The sequence below is a fragment of the Prionailurus viverrinus genome, chromosome C1 (assembly GCF_022837055.1).
Source record: "Prionailurus viverrinus isolate Anna chromosome C1, UM_Priviv_1.0, whole genome shotgun sequence".
Taxonomy (NCBI): domain Eukaryota; kingdom Metazoa; phylum Chordata; class Mammalia; order Carnivora; family Felidae; genus Prionailurus; species Prionailurus viverrinus.
In genome coordinates, this window is record NC_062568.1 from 62,956,190 (window position 1) to 62,970,348 (window position 14,159).

Below are 14,159 nucleotides of genomic sequence, written 5' to 3' on the forward strand. Positions count from 1 at the left end.
TATTACTAAAATAACTATATATTACGTGGATCTGGAAGTTCCCTTGTTAAGTAAGAGTAGGTCTAGAGAGATTCATTAAATATGTGTGAATGAAGAGTTATACCCCACATTCACTTACCACAGCCCAAGTTCTTTTCCTTTAACATATTTTTTTTCCTTCTCTAGACCTTTCCCTTGTAATCTGTACTGCCATCTCCCAAATCTAGGTGCTTGTGATACCACATCTGAATTAATACTGGTTTTTTGCCTCAACTAGCACATATTTAAGTTCTGTTTCCAGTGTATCATAATAATGCTTAAAAATGTCTACTTTCCTACCAGAGCAGGCATAAATTCTGTTGCCTCTATAATCTGACCCCATGCCTTCCGTGGAAAGTTATTTACCATTTACTTCCCCAAATCTACCCTTAGCTCTAGTCAATCTTATTTTGGGCCTCTGAGTAAGCCATATTAATTCTTTCTTTCATCCTTTGGCTTATATATATTCTTTCCTATAATTATTATTTTCCTTTCATTTCCATCCAAATATCACAAAGATTTAAGATCTAGTGCAACTTCTAATTCATGTATTTGTTGATCAAATATATATTATTCCTATATAATTGAAATACAGTGATGGGAGGAAATCAGAAAGGATCCATGCTTTCACGGAGCATACAATCTCACAATTAAACATGAAAAGTTCAGCTACTATATAAGTCATGAAGAAGAGAAATGAAAGTAGATGGATTCCCAGAAAACATTTATAAGAAAAGATTGACAGGATTTGGTGACAAAGAGGGATAGAGGGACACATCAAGAATGACTCCTTGGTTCTACTTTGTGGAGCTGGGACAATGATGCCACCTGATGTGAAGTGAATAGAAATGGATCTACCACTTTAGAGTCATTAATCTTCCTCTTCTCCAATCCTTATGGAATTTCTGCTCAGAATCCCACCACTTGGCATTTATTAATTATGCACCACAAGGAGGGCGGACTTGTACAGATGGAATCCCAAGTCATTATTTACTCACTCTATTGAGAGTTGAGGGATAGATGAAGGCATTATTGTCTGTGCAAGACACTGTTCCCTCCAAATGCCATTTGGATTTGAAGTTCCAGACAAAAGCAGTGGAGGATTCAGTTAGTAATACACTACTGGGGATGTTCTTATAGCAGAATATATGAAAAGTAGGGAGTAGGCAGCTTCTCAAAACCACAGGATCCTGGGGAATGATCTATCCCACCAGCAATGGAAAGAAAGCTCATAGGAGAGATACACAAATATTAAAGGTAACTTTCACCTACTTCCCAATTTTGCATAAACCAAGACTATTAGGTTCATTCAAAATCATTTTATGTTCCAACCTTGATCTATGATCTATGTAAGTGGATGACTACTACCTTAATGCACTAACTTGATTTGTGTATTGTTATCATGTATCGTGTGTTGTTTAAACTGTCTGTAAGCTTGCCTTCCCTACCAGAGAGTAAGTTCTTTGAAGATAAGAATGATACTTAGCTATTTCATCCATCCTCCACAGTATATGGCATAGTACTAAGAACACAGTGCTCAAATTACTGCATGGGATATTGCCCCTTGGGATCACAGATCAGGAACTATTTCTACAATCATTCCTGAACATAAGGGGTATTCACCAGCATAGCACCAGGATACTAAGTGTTACCAAAAAATGATGGTATTGACAGTGACATTAATCTTTCATCTGTGCTGAGGATATGATCAACATAATGATCCCCAGGTCTGTTATTTCTTACTTTGTTAGATGTCTCATTTGAATTCATATTTGGTTGTGTGTGGGCTTTTTTTAATATTGTAGGATTTTGGTATGAAAAATATGTTTATCAACTGCCTGATCACTTAGTACATGTTGATAGCCTAACTGTTCCCTTTAAGTTAAGCAAGCATATACACATTATTGATTTTTTAGTAATGATCTATTTTTGTAAATTTGACCATAACTTTCTGTTAATTGCTTATCTCCATGATACTTGCACAATAAAATTGTAAGCACTTAATTACATTAAAGAGTACCTATTGTACTTATGTTGAAAATTATTTGCAGTTAAGACAGAATTCTAGTATTACAGAATAATCAGAGAAGAATATTGGGTGAATGTCTATTATAAGGTCAATATCTGAGCTGGTTTTAGAAAACGTTTTACAGATTTAAAGCATGATTCTAGATCTGTAGCTTTTTAAAAACCTGGTCATATAGTTATTCATAAAAAGACAATTAAAGCAGAGTGCTAAGTTGTCTGTTATGATGTACTAAACCCAAGACAATTACACTAGTTTTAAAGAAATGAACCCACAACTATATGGTCAATTAATCTTTGACAAATCAGGAAAGAATATCCAATGGGAAAAAGACAGTCTCTTCAACCAATGCTGTTGGGAAAACTGGACAGCAATATGCAGAAGAATGAAACTGGACCACTTTTTTACACCAAACAAAAAAAATAAGTTCATATTGGATTAAAGACCTAAATGGGAGAGTTGAAACCATAAAAATCCTAGAGGGGAACACAGGTAGTAACCTATTTGATATTTCCCATAGCAACTTCTTTCTAAATATGTCTCCTGAGGCAAGGGAAACAAAAGCAAAAATAAACTATTGGGACTACGTCAAAATAAAATGCTTCTGCACAGCGAAGGGAACAATCAACAGAACTATAAGGCAGCCTACAGAATGGGAGAAGATATTTGCAAATGGCATATCTGATAAAGGGTTCATATCCAACATATATAAAGAACTTATAAAACTCAACACCCCAAAAAATGAATAATACTATTAAAAAACGGGCAGAAGACATATAAATGATGGCCAACAGACACCTGAAAAGATGCTCAACCTCACACATCATCAGGAAAATACAAATCAAAACTACAAGGAGATACCACCTCACACCTGTCAGAATGGCTAAAATTAACAACTCAGGAAACAGCAGGTGTTGGCGAGAATGTGGAGAAAGGGTAACCCTCTTGCACTGTTGGTGGAAACTGGTTCAGCCTCTCTAGAAAATAATATGGAGGTTCCTCAAAACATAAAAAATACAACTACCCTATGATCCAGCAATTACAGTACTAGGTATTTACCTAAAGAATATAAAAACACTAATTCAAAGGGATTCATGCACCCCAATGTTTATAGCAGCATTATCTACAATAGCCAAATTATGGAAACAGCCCAAGTGTCCATCGACTGATGAATGGATAAAGAAGATGTGATATGCATATACAATGGAATATTATGTATCCATAAAAAAGAATGTAATCTTGCCATTAGCAATGACATGGATGCAGCTAGATAGTAGAATGCTAAGTGAAATAAGTCAGAGAAAGACAAAAACCATCTGATTTCACTCATATGTGGAATTTAAGAAACAAAACAAGCAAAGAGGAAAAAAGAGGGAGACAAACCAAGAAACAGACTTAACTATAGAGAACACACTGATGGTCACCATAGGGGAGGCGGGCAGGGAATTGGGTTAAATAGGTTATGGAGATTAAGGAGGGCACTTACTGTAATGATCACCTGTGATGTATGGAAGTGTTGAATCACTATATTGTATACCTGAAACTAATATCACACTCTGTTAACTAACTGAAATTTAAATAAAAATTTTAAAAAAGAAAAGCTGAGATGGGCAAAAAAAAAAAAATAAAGCATTTTGTGAGAATGTAATAAAATTGAGGATCTCCATTCTTTTACAGATCACCTGAGCACATGTTTTTTCAATCGACAGAAGTCTTTTGGCATGCAGAACATGTGCAGGTCTTTACTCAACTCCCTTGTGTGTGGACATTTGTCATGTTTAATAGAGCCAGATGAGGTGTTATTTCTCTCAATAACTAATGTAGGCTGGACCATGCAACACTGGAAGTACCTCAAGTATGCTGTGTTTCACTTCCGAATGACAGTGTGAGCTAATATGTACTGATTATTTACTCCGTACAAAGTGTTTTGCATGCATTATCTTCCTTGATCTGTATTAGTTTTACAGATGAAGAAACTGAGGCACAGAGTGATTAAATAGAGTAATTAAATCATCAGGGGTGCCTGGATGGCTCAGTCAGTTAGGCATCTGACTTTGGCTCAGGTCATGATCTCGCAGTCCGTGAGTTCGAGCCCCGCATCGGGATCTGTGCCGACAGCTTGGAGCCTGGAGCCTGCTTCAGATTCTGTGTCGCCCTCTCTCTCTCTGCCCCTCCTCTGCTCATGCTCTGTCTCTCTCTCTCTCTCAAAAAATAAACATGAAAAAAAATTTTTTTTAATCGTTCACACTAGTTGTAAGTGCAGAATCTAAATTTGAACACAGGCTTTCAGACTCTGTAGTCCACATTTTTTAAAAAAATTTCCTTTAGGGGCGCCTGGGTGGCGCAGTCGGTTAAGCGTCCGACTTCAGCCAGGTCACGATCTCGCGGTCCGTGAGTTCGAGCCCCGTGTCAGGCTCTGGGCTGATGGCTCAGAGCCTGGAGCCTGCTTCCGATTCTGTCTCCCTCTCTCTCTGCCCCTCCCCCGTTCATGCTCTGTCTCTCTCTGTCTCAAAAATAAACGTTTAAAAAAAAATCAAAAAAAAAAAAGAATAAAAAAATTTCCTTTAAATTACGTAAAATCAAGTTCATTTCTCTGTCCACTTTTTTAATTTTTTTAAAAAAATTTAAATGTTTATTTATATTTGAGAGAGAGACACACACAGAGTATGAGCAGGGGAAGGGCAGGGAGAGAGTGAGAGACAGAATCTGAAGCAGGCTCTGGGCTCTGTGCTGACAGCTCAGAGCCCGGTGCGGGGCTCGAACCCACTATCTGTGAGATCATGACCTGAGCCGAAGTCAGACGCTCAACCGACTGAGCCACCCAGGCACCCCACTCTATCCATTTTTTAAGTTAAAAATCGATGCACTGAATTTACCTATAAGTGAGGTTAAGAGTAATCCATAATATATATATATGGTTAGACTTTAATAACGGGCTAAAATAAATACCAGATGAAATAAAATGGGACTGAAAGTTTTCATCTAAATTGATGTTTCACTAATATCTTTTATCTTAGTTAATAATTGTACTTTAAGAATTCTACTGTGGCTTCTGAATCATCACTAAGTAGACTAATGATCTTCACTGATAGATAATGTAATAGAATCAAACCTTCGGTTTGCAAATTTAGGGAAATGCTGTTACTGTAACTAAAATAATAGAGGATAAATTATTTGGGGTTATATTAGTTATTTAATAAAAAGCAAAACCCTATTTAGAGCTTAGCTTCCCTTTTATTACATTGTTTTTATGGCAGTAGACAATAATGACATATTTTCCAAAGGAAATGCACCCTCAATTTTAAAGGATTCATTTTAGAAGCAAATAAAATAAATATAAGTCCCATTCTTGGTAATAAAAATCCAGCTTCTTGGCACTGATGTTGCTATTAGAGAAAAGAGGTATCTGCAGTAATTGGGCCCTATGGGTTTCTACTTGCAGCAGTACAAAGAGAAAAGATGAAGCAGCTGGGGCCTGTGGCCAGAGTAACCAGCCCAACAAGCACTGTGTACAGCTTAAAGGAGAAGGAAGCAAGCAAGCCAATTACCCAGTGAGAGCCAACGTGGAGAGATACAGTCATCAGGGTGAGCAAGGCATAGTCGGAGCTGCCAAAGACCTCCTGAGCTAGAGAGAATTTCTCTTTAAGGTATAGGAATACATTTCATGAGTCCAAGTTGATTATGAAGTAGAAATTCAGAAGACGTATAAGCATTCTTTTGTTTAGTTTTCAGCTTTCTTGCATCATTTGAGAGGTTTCTATTCTGGTAGGAAAACTTAGATACTTTTCCAATTTGAATTGCCAGTGAAAATCATCAACACCTTCTGTCATTTTCTTTAGCAAACTCCAGAATGCCCTGGCGTCAGTTGTGTCATTATCAAAGGATAGTGCTGCCCTGCCTTTATAAATAAGGCTGTATTTTATTTTCCCTTGAAGAGAGACAGACAGAATCCCAAGCAGTCTCTATGCTATCAGCGCAGAGCCCAACATGGGGCTCAAACTCACTAACCGTGAGATCACAACCCGAGTCAAAATCAAGACTCGGACACTTAACCAACTGAGCCATCTAGGTGCCTCTTATTCTCCCTTAACGAACAGTTATGATATTTACATCCTGTCAAGCAGTTCCAAAAGTTATTCCAAAGCCAGTGGTGTATAGCTCACACAAGGCTATATTAAATAGATCAAAGAAGCTGGACGAATTTACAGGGAATAGAGCAGATGGAACCACTCTGTAATTCTACTGATGGTCTTGGGTCCTAACAACAACCTCTAGCAAGACTGAGCTTTCAAATATTAAGAAAGTTAACTGTTATCTAGACAAGATACCCAACTGGACTTCTTCCAGTACAAACATCAGCTATATAGTTTTCCCACTAATTGCTACTTTCTCAACTCTTAAGAATTATAACATAAACAGAACACCCATTGCTTTGGACTGCCCAGCAAGTTAGGTTTGGAAGAGTCCCAAAATGCTGACTGATGACAGCTTCTTAGCAGCAGCTGGTGGCAGTTTTCATCCTGATAGTACTCTCAACACTCTGAAGTTCCAGATGAATTGGCATTCCCCGTTTGTTCCTGTAAAGAGAAGAGACTCTGTACATATACACATCCCGATACCCACATACATATATTTATATCTTAATTACTTTTTCATTGTTTTCAATTTTTTTTCAAAGAAACCAAAGGGTAATAATTATCATAAACACAGACTGGGTTCTACAGTATTTTTCATAACTTAAAAACATTTTCAGTTTCAAGTGTTATGATACAGCCTAAGGAATCCATAATCCATTCAATTCTTGCCAAATGCAAACTAATTCTTTATATCTGTGTACCTTGGTAGGTACTTATTTTTATGCAGGTTCTATGAATGACAAAATTACAATGTCCTTATATTTTGTATTAGAATACAATGTGGGGGGGGGGGGGCGCCTGGGTGGCTCAGTTGGTTATGCATCCAACTCTTGCTTTCGGCTCAGGTCATGATCTCATGGTTTGTGAGATTGAGCCCTGCCTTGGGCTCTGTGCTGAGTGTGGAACCTGCTTGGGATTCTCTCTCTCCCTCTCCCTTTGCCCCTCCACAGCTCATGCTCAGTCTCTCTCTCTCTCTCTCCCTCCAAATAAATATATAAACATTAGAAAAGAAAAAGAATACAATTTGGCGCTCTTTTCTCATTCTTTATCTCTGACTGTAGACGTATTTTCCATGAAGTGTGGTCCCTCTTAATCTCCAAATTTTTAGATACTGCCTGAATAGTCTCATTTCTCTGCACTTCTGTTTTGTAAAAAATAAAAAAAAAGTTATAGTTTTGGAATCACAGTCGTAATATTTCTGGTATGAGGATGGTACTTAGTATAATAGTAATTTTAGTAAATGATAATATTGAGAAAATATTTCTTCTAAAACTGTTTTAAGGTATAATCTGTTTTTACATCATCCAGCTTCAAAATCAGTTTTCTGTGATTTTTCCCTGGAGAAAATCATGTGTCAAACCATAGGTGATAGGTATATAGGGTTTCATTATACTATTCTTTCTACTTTTCTGTATATTTACAAATTTCCATTATAACTGTTTCAAATATAGCAAAACATATTTTAAGGAAAGCTTGCTTTTAATTCTAAACCAATACCATATTTGCTATTGAGTGTGTTTTTAAAAGTTGTGTTTTATGGCTTAAGAGAATGTCATTTGTGGTGCGCCTGGGTGGCTCAGTCGGTTAGGCATCTGACTTCAGCTCAGGTCATGATCTCATGGTTTGTGGGTTCAAGCCCCACCTGGGGCTCTGTGCTAACAGCTCAGAGCCTGGAGCCTGCTTCGGATTCTGTGTCTCCCTCTCTCTCTGCCCCTCCCCCACTCATGTTCTGTCTCTCTCAAAAATAAATAAATGTTAAAAAAAAAATTTTAAAGAGAGTATCATTTGTTGTGTAATTATATTTGTTATGTCTTAGTAATATGTGTTATATTTTGTTTACTATATAATTCACATTTAATATAATTTAAAATCTCTATATTGCCTAAAATGCATTAAATTTTAACATTATTTCATGTGTTAGTGTCTAGTGCATATTTAGCCTCAAGGGGAAAGTATCTTTTCTTTTAAGTCAATAACTCTTGGTATTTTTATAATAGACAACACTACTGCCCATAATTTTCAATCTGACATGCCCCCTCAGGTTGGACTTACCCATAAGCTAATGTGGGGGAGGGTGAATGAGTCATAGTCATTTAGTTCTGTCAATTTTCTAGAGTAATTAACGTGTTTGGTTTTACTTGAAAGAGAATTTAGAAATGTTATTTCATGTTAAGTGCCCTCGGGTGATAGTTATCTTTTTTTATTCCAAGGGGCACCTACTTTCATAACACAATGAAAAAAGAGGAAAGATAATGTCCCCTACACACTTCCCAATAGTTCCCTCTTGTACACAAATGACAAATAGACCTCTCATATTTGAACAGCATAGTAGGTACTTAGTAATTTGAGATAATGAGTATAAGGAAATATGATGTGACTGAAAACATGGGATGTTTCAAGAGTTTGCCAGAAATTGACCTTGCCATCTGCTTTATTTTCGAAATTATTATTTTCTGATCATGTTTTTCTTAGTCTGATATACTATTATGTTATTTTACTATTCTCATTTGTAAATACATTATCAGAAAGGGGAAAACCTATTCCTAAGTCTCCCTTGGATTATTTTTCTTTCCTTTGTTTGATTCAAATAAACCTATTAAACTTTTAATATGTACAATGACAAATACATTTTGTAAATGTTTTTTAAATCCAAGGAATGTTCCGTTCAGTAACATATTGTTATTTCTTGTTTTCAATATGCAGGGTGTGCTCTGTGCAGCTCCACTAATTTTTATCATTCCATCAGCATGCTATCTGAAACTCTCTGAAGAACCGAGGACACACTCAGATAAGATTATGGCCTGTGTCATGCTTCCTGTCGGTGCTGTGGTGATGGTTGTTGGGTTCGTCATGGCCATCACAAATCCTCAAGATTGCACCCATGGGCAGGAAATGTTCTACTGCTTTCCTGACAATTCCTCCTTCACAAACATCTCAGGTTCTCATTTTCAACTGACAGCACAACCTTCCATTTTAAATATCAGTATCTTTCAATGAGTTGACTACTTTAAAAAGTATGTATGTTTTCATAGACTTCTAAACTGTAACATTCACACGTTTTTAGTCCATGTATTACAAAATTATCATTTTGGCATTTATCAAGATTTGGTTTTCTTTAGTCTTTAGACCAATATAAAAGATAAAGAAGAAAAGAAAATTGTATTTTATTATTTTATTTTAAACAAAATAAAAAAATTTTTAATGACTCTGCTGCACTAATCTTAATTGCAGGAGGAAAAGTGAAGGCCTTGGCACTTGCTGCCATCCTCTCGAAGCATCATTCTTGCATTTGATAGGGGAGCCAACATATTGCATTCCAAAATAAGTAGATGATTGTGGGTTGGAATTTTGCATACATATCCTTTACAAGAAAAAATTGTTGTGTGTTTTAAAGTTTACGGAATTGAAGAGAAAGGAAAGTGAAAACTACTGAAGGGAACAGATATCCCAAGAGCAAAGTGAACGTTTCCATTATAATTTCAACAGCATCCCTTGTTTAGAAGGGAGTGAATCCCTGGAGAAGTGAGTAAAGTTCTTCCTGTGTTAAGAAGCATGAATAATAGACTGTACAGAGCAAGATGTGTGAGGAATAAACATTACCTCTCAAGTTTGGATCCTGTGGGAATACAATGGTAGTGCCATTAAATAGATTATAAAGCTGGGCGGGGGGGAATCCACAAGTTTCTCTGAGGCACAAGCCCAAGAGATGGGTTATGTGTCAGCTTTGGACCCGTTGATTTCAAGTACTGGTGAGAGTATACAACTGGAAGCTGAAATCGGAGACTAGACCCTTGCAAGAAGAATCGGGGCTACGGAAGAGGTTTTCTTACTCCTCAGTGATCCTCAGGGAGATTCTCAAGAGTGCTTGTTGACTGGATTTTCCTGACTAGACACTGAAATGGAGTTTGGCATGCAGGGTATTTATTAAGGATCATCACTAACAGGAGAGAGGAGGAATGCAGCATCGGGAGGGCAAGATGGAACTGTAGCACAGGCCAACAAAGCCTCAGCCAAGTCCATGGGGAAACTAGAGCATCTGTGGCCCTTCAAGACTTGTCTCTGTTCAGGTGAAATAGCCAAGTTGTAATACCACTGCCTCCATCGGTCCTTGAATGTGGGCACTCGTGGAGGACGAGCCCGTGGACTGGGAAGCTCTTGGCAGCTGAACAAACCCTACAGGAACTGAGAGTTGGGTGCTGTCTTTTGGTGGCTGGGGCATCACATGCTTCCTTGTAGGGGAACTGGTAGGCACAGCTGTGTCCTCCACAGCTGCCCTCAGTTTTTAATGAGGATTTTAAAATATCTTTTCATGAGGATTTCGTATCTTCAAATCTATGACAATCTTTTAAAAGTAGTCAAACAAAATTTGGCCACCCTACACCAAATCGCCCCAAATTTTATTTCTCACTTTTTAATTTGTATTTCAAGTTGACAATACATGGCACTTTATTAACTATTGCCAAACAGAAAATACCACAAGCAGAGTTAATACCCGATGTGTTTGTACAAATCACAGTCAAAAAACAAAAAAGAACAAAACACAAAACAAAACAAAAACCCACAGGAAGTATATAACGGATAGTTTCACAGTAGTTTGAATAAAGAGGTGAGAGCTGAGTCATCATGTGATTCAGACTAAGACCTGTGGATAGCAAAGAAAGCTGTACCTTAGGCAAAACCGTGCTCAGGCTTGGAGTATGATTTTCGCTTCAATAAAACATTATCCATGCCCCTCAATTAGTTTAAATGCTATGGGCTGTATAGCTTTTCTGTAGTTGACTTGTGGATTTGTGTTTCATAGTTGTTTAAGAATCACAAGGTTAAGTGGTATGTGCCTATTTTTAGATTGATACATGTTTTGGTAAAAAAATAAAATAAAAATACTTTGATTCCATACTGAGGGAATGTAAAAAATTTTTACAACAGTCTATCTCTGCATTACTCAAGACTGAGAAACACTGACCTACATAGTTTTTAGATAAAGTCAGAAGAGATGAGATTCCAAGAGTGTACAAAGAGAAACACATCAAGGATAATGTAATTTAGCACTTAACCATCTATTATCTTGTAGTTTGGGTATTGCTTCAGATACCAAAAGTTAAATTAACCTTGATTCTTCAAGTAGGTTACAAAAAAACCCAAAAACAAAAAAACCCTCCTGATAGGAACTGAGTATCGCATTAATGCCTAATCAATATTTTTTCTGTTTTGTTTTGTTTTTGTTTTATTTTTATTCCTAATCAAATGTAGAACAAAACTGCCCTGATCCCAGTTATAGCTACATCTTTCTTTTTTGTTTTAATGTTTTTTTTTTCCATTTATTTTTGAGAGAGAGACAGAGACAGAGGATGAGCAGGGGAGGCCAGAGGGAGACGGAGAAACAGAATCTGAAGCAGGCTCCAGGCTCTGAGCTATCAGCACAGAGCCCGACGCTGGGCTTGAACTTGTGAACCGTGAGATCATAACCTGAGCCAAAATCGGCCGCTTTAACCATCTGAGCCACCCAGGCGCCCCACTACATCTTTCAAATTATGATAGAATAAATCTTTGAAACACATCTATTTTTTATTGCAATTATTTTTTGCAATTATTATATTGCAATATATATGCAATATATATGCAATATATTATATTGAAATTATAAATAAATTTATTTGAAATTATTTATTGCAATTATTTTTTATTGCAAATATTCTATTTGCAAGAATACTTACCTGTTTCTTTAGTTTGCTACCATGCAAAACTTTGAGAACTTGCCCCCTTCTATTTTCTACCTCAATTTAATGAGAGATTTCTACTTAAACTCATTCCCTCCTTGCTACTTGTTGCCCCTAATACAGCAACTTGAGGACTTTAAACCAATTTCTCAGGTTATCACTATAATTGGAATTACAAAGTGTTTCTTCATTTAAGAAATAAAGGGAATAGTATATTGACACACTAATGTAAACATCTAGTAATACATTTCCTTTAAGAGTACAGATTGGATGGCACCTGTGTAATTTGTGAATTGGGTCCTTGTCCATGTTACAATTTATAATAGGATCTTTCATCTCAAGCTAACTTGAACCATCTTCAAGTATCAGCAGGGAGACCTCCTTGCCTCTATCTCCAATGGTGTCAAGCTGTAATGGTTGCCTCTTGTCTTTCCTAAAAGGACCCTGAAATCCAGGTTATGCAACTAAGAAAATCCCCACTAGTCCTCTGCTGAAGACATACTGCTTATATCAGTTTAATTAAAGATTAATTTATTGGACAGAATCGGTCCTCTTTCTGGTGTATCTGCTGCCATCTTCTCAGGAAAACAGTATTAGTCTGGTTTGGGTTCAGTTTTGTTTTGCTTTGTTTTTTGTTTTGTTTTTTTAGCTGAGCTGGCCACTGACAGGTAACCCAAGAGTGGCTCAAGCATGGGCCAGCCAGTGATCTTGGGGTGGGGTGCTCATAAATACTAACTGTGGTAAGGGCAATAATTAGCTACACCAATCAGATAAGCTTCTTTAGGAATTTATACTTATTCTGAAAAGTGTATAAAGAATTTGCCCTGATGACAGAGCAAACATGCAGAATGGATGAGAGACACCATGAGTTAGGGAACCACATAGACTGGGACAGAGAAAAGAGCATATTCTCTGGAACAGTGGTTCTCAAACTTTAACATGTGTCTGAATCCCTTGGAGGACTAATTGAAACACAGATTGCCGGGACCCACCTTCAGAGTTTCTGGTTCAGTGCTCTGGGGTGAGGCCTGAGAATGTGCATTTCTGAAAAGTTCCCAGGTGGTGCTGCTGCTGTTGGTTCAAAGATCACATTTGAATATTGTTGGAGGTTGGACATAAGAGAGATGCTAGATGGTACCATCTGTTTAGAGGCTGGGCAAAATACAGGCAAGAAGTAGAAATGCTGTGCTGGAGCTCAGGGAGAACACTGAGGCTAGAGACAGAGGGAGGAAAGCTACTGGCACATATTAAATGTCCTTATCCTTTGTTTCTTTGAAAAATCATTTAGAGAAGCTTACAGAGGGAAGAGGAGAAACCAAGACTGTAAGATTAGTGAAGAGTAATGACAAGAGAGGGGAGGAGAGTTAACAACAAAGAAGAAAACAGAGATTACAGTCTAAAGTCAACACAGCTGCAGTGGTTAAGCTGAAAGCCTGGTGTGGAGCCTACAGGCATTCAGAGAAGGTTGCCTGAGCTTCATAGGAAGAAAAGAAGGAAAGACATATTCCAGTTCCTTGAAAGTACACCAAGTTTTCCTAGGACTAAACTCTCAGTGGAATGTCTTACTTGGAAAATTACATAGGGAACACGAGTATAACTGGGCTGGACTCATAACATCATGCAGATAAAGAATTCCTGTAGTAGTGTTGTATAGGACACTTTTAATAATCATTCCACTAATGTTTGCTCATCCACAATAAAGATTATCGGTAAATTTAGTTTTTGAGTTTTTATTATATTATTCATTTATAAAAATATGCTAAGTGCTCTATGAAAACACACACACACACACACAGATTTAGTCTGTCCATTTCTAACTTCCACCTGATTCTGGATTCTGATCCTTATCAACTCACACTAGACTAATGCCACAGCTTCTTAAGTATTTGCCTGTGGTTTCTTTTCCATTCAAGGTGATCACTCTGAGAAGCATCGTATGAAACTGACATTATTAAACTGATGTTTAATAACACCACTTGCTCAAAATCTTTCCATGAAACTCTTGTGCTTATAGAATAAAGTACAAACTCCAAACTCCAGCCTGTATTCAATACTTTCATAATATGGCCTCAACATGGCATTCTGGTCTTTTGTTCCATGAACCACAGGAAGGGACTCTTTAGTCTAACATAACTAACACATTCCTTTAACTAAAATTGCTCTTTGCCACTTTTGCCCCTAAATTCTTGGCATTCTCTCACCTGAATATTCAACCCCTCCCTCTCATCAAAATTCTATCAATTCTTTGATCTTCTCCCTGTT

General features: G+C 37.2%; 1 protein-coding gene and 1 long non-coding RNA gene across 2 annotated transcripts in view; one reads left to right on the plus strand and one right to left on the minus strand.

Moving 5' to 3' along the window:
• Window positions 1–9,177, plus strand: part of SLC38A11 (solute carrier family 38 member 11) — a 56,351-nt gene extending 47,174 nt beyond the window's left edge. Inside the window, exon 12 of the mRNA XM_047869143.1 lies at window positions 8,884–9,177. Within this exon, the coding sequence (XP_047725099.1) occupies window positions 8,884–9,177 (294 nt within the window). The remainder of the gene's footprint in view (window positions 1–8,883) is intronic.
• The window catches only part of LOC125171904 (uncharacterized), a 38,270-nt gene continuing 30,308 nt past the window's right edge, over window positions 6,198–14,159 (minus strand). Inside the window, exon 5 of the long non-coding RNA XR_007154490.1 lies at window positions 6,198–6,621. This is a non-coding gene — a long non-coding RNA (uncharacterized LOC125171904). The remainder of the gene's footprint in view (window positions 6,622–14,159) is intronic.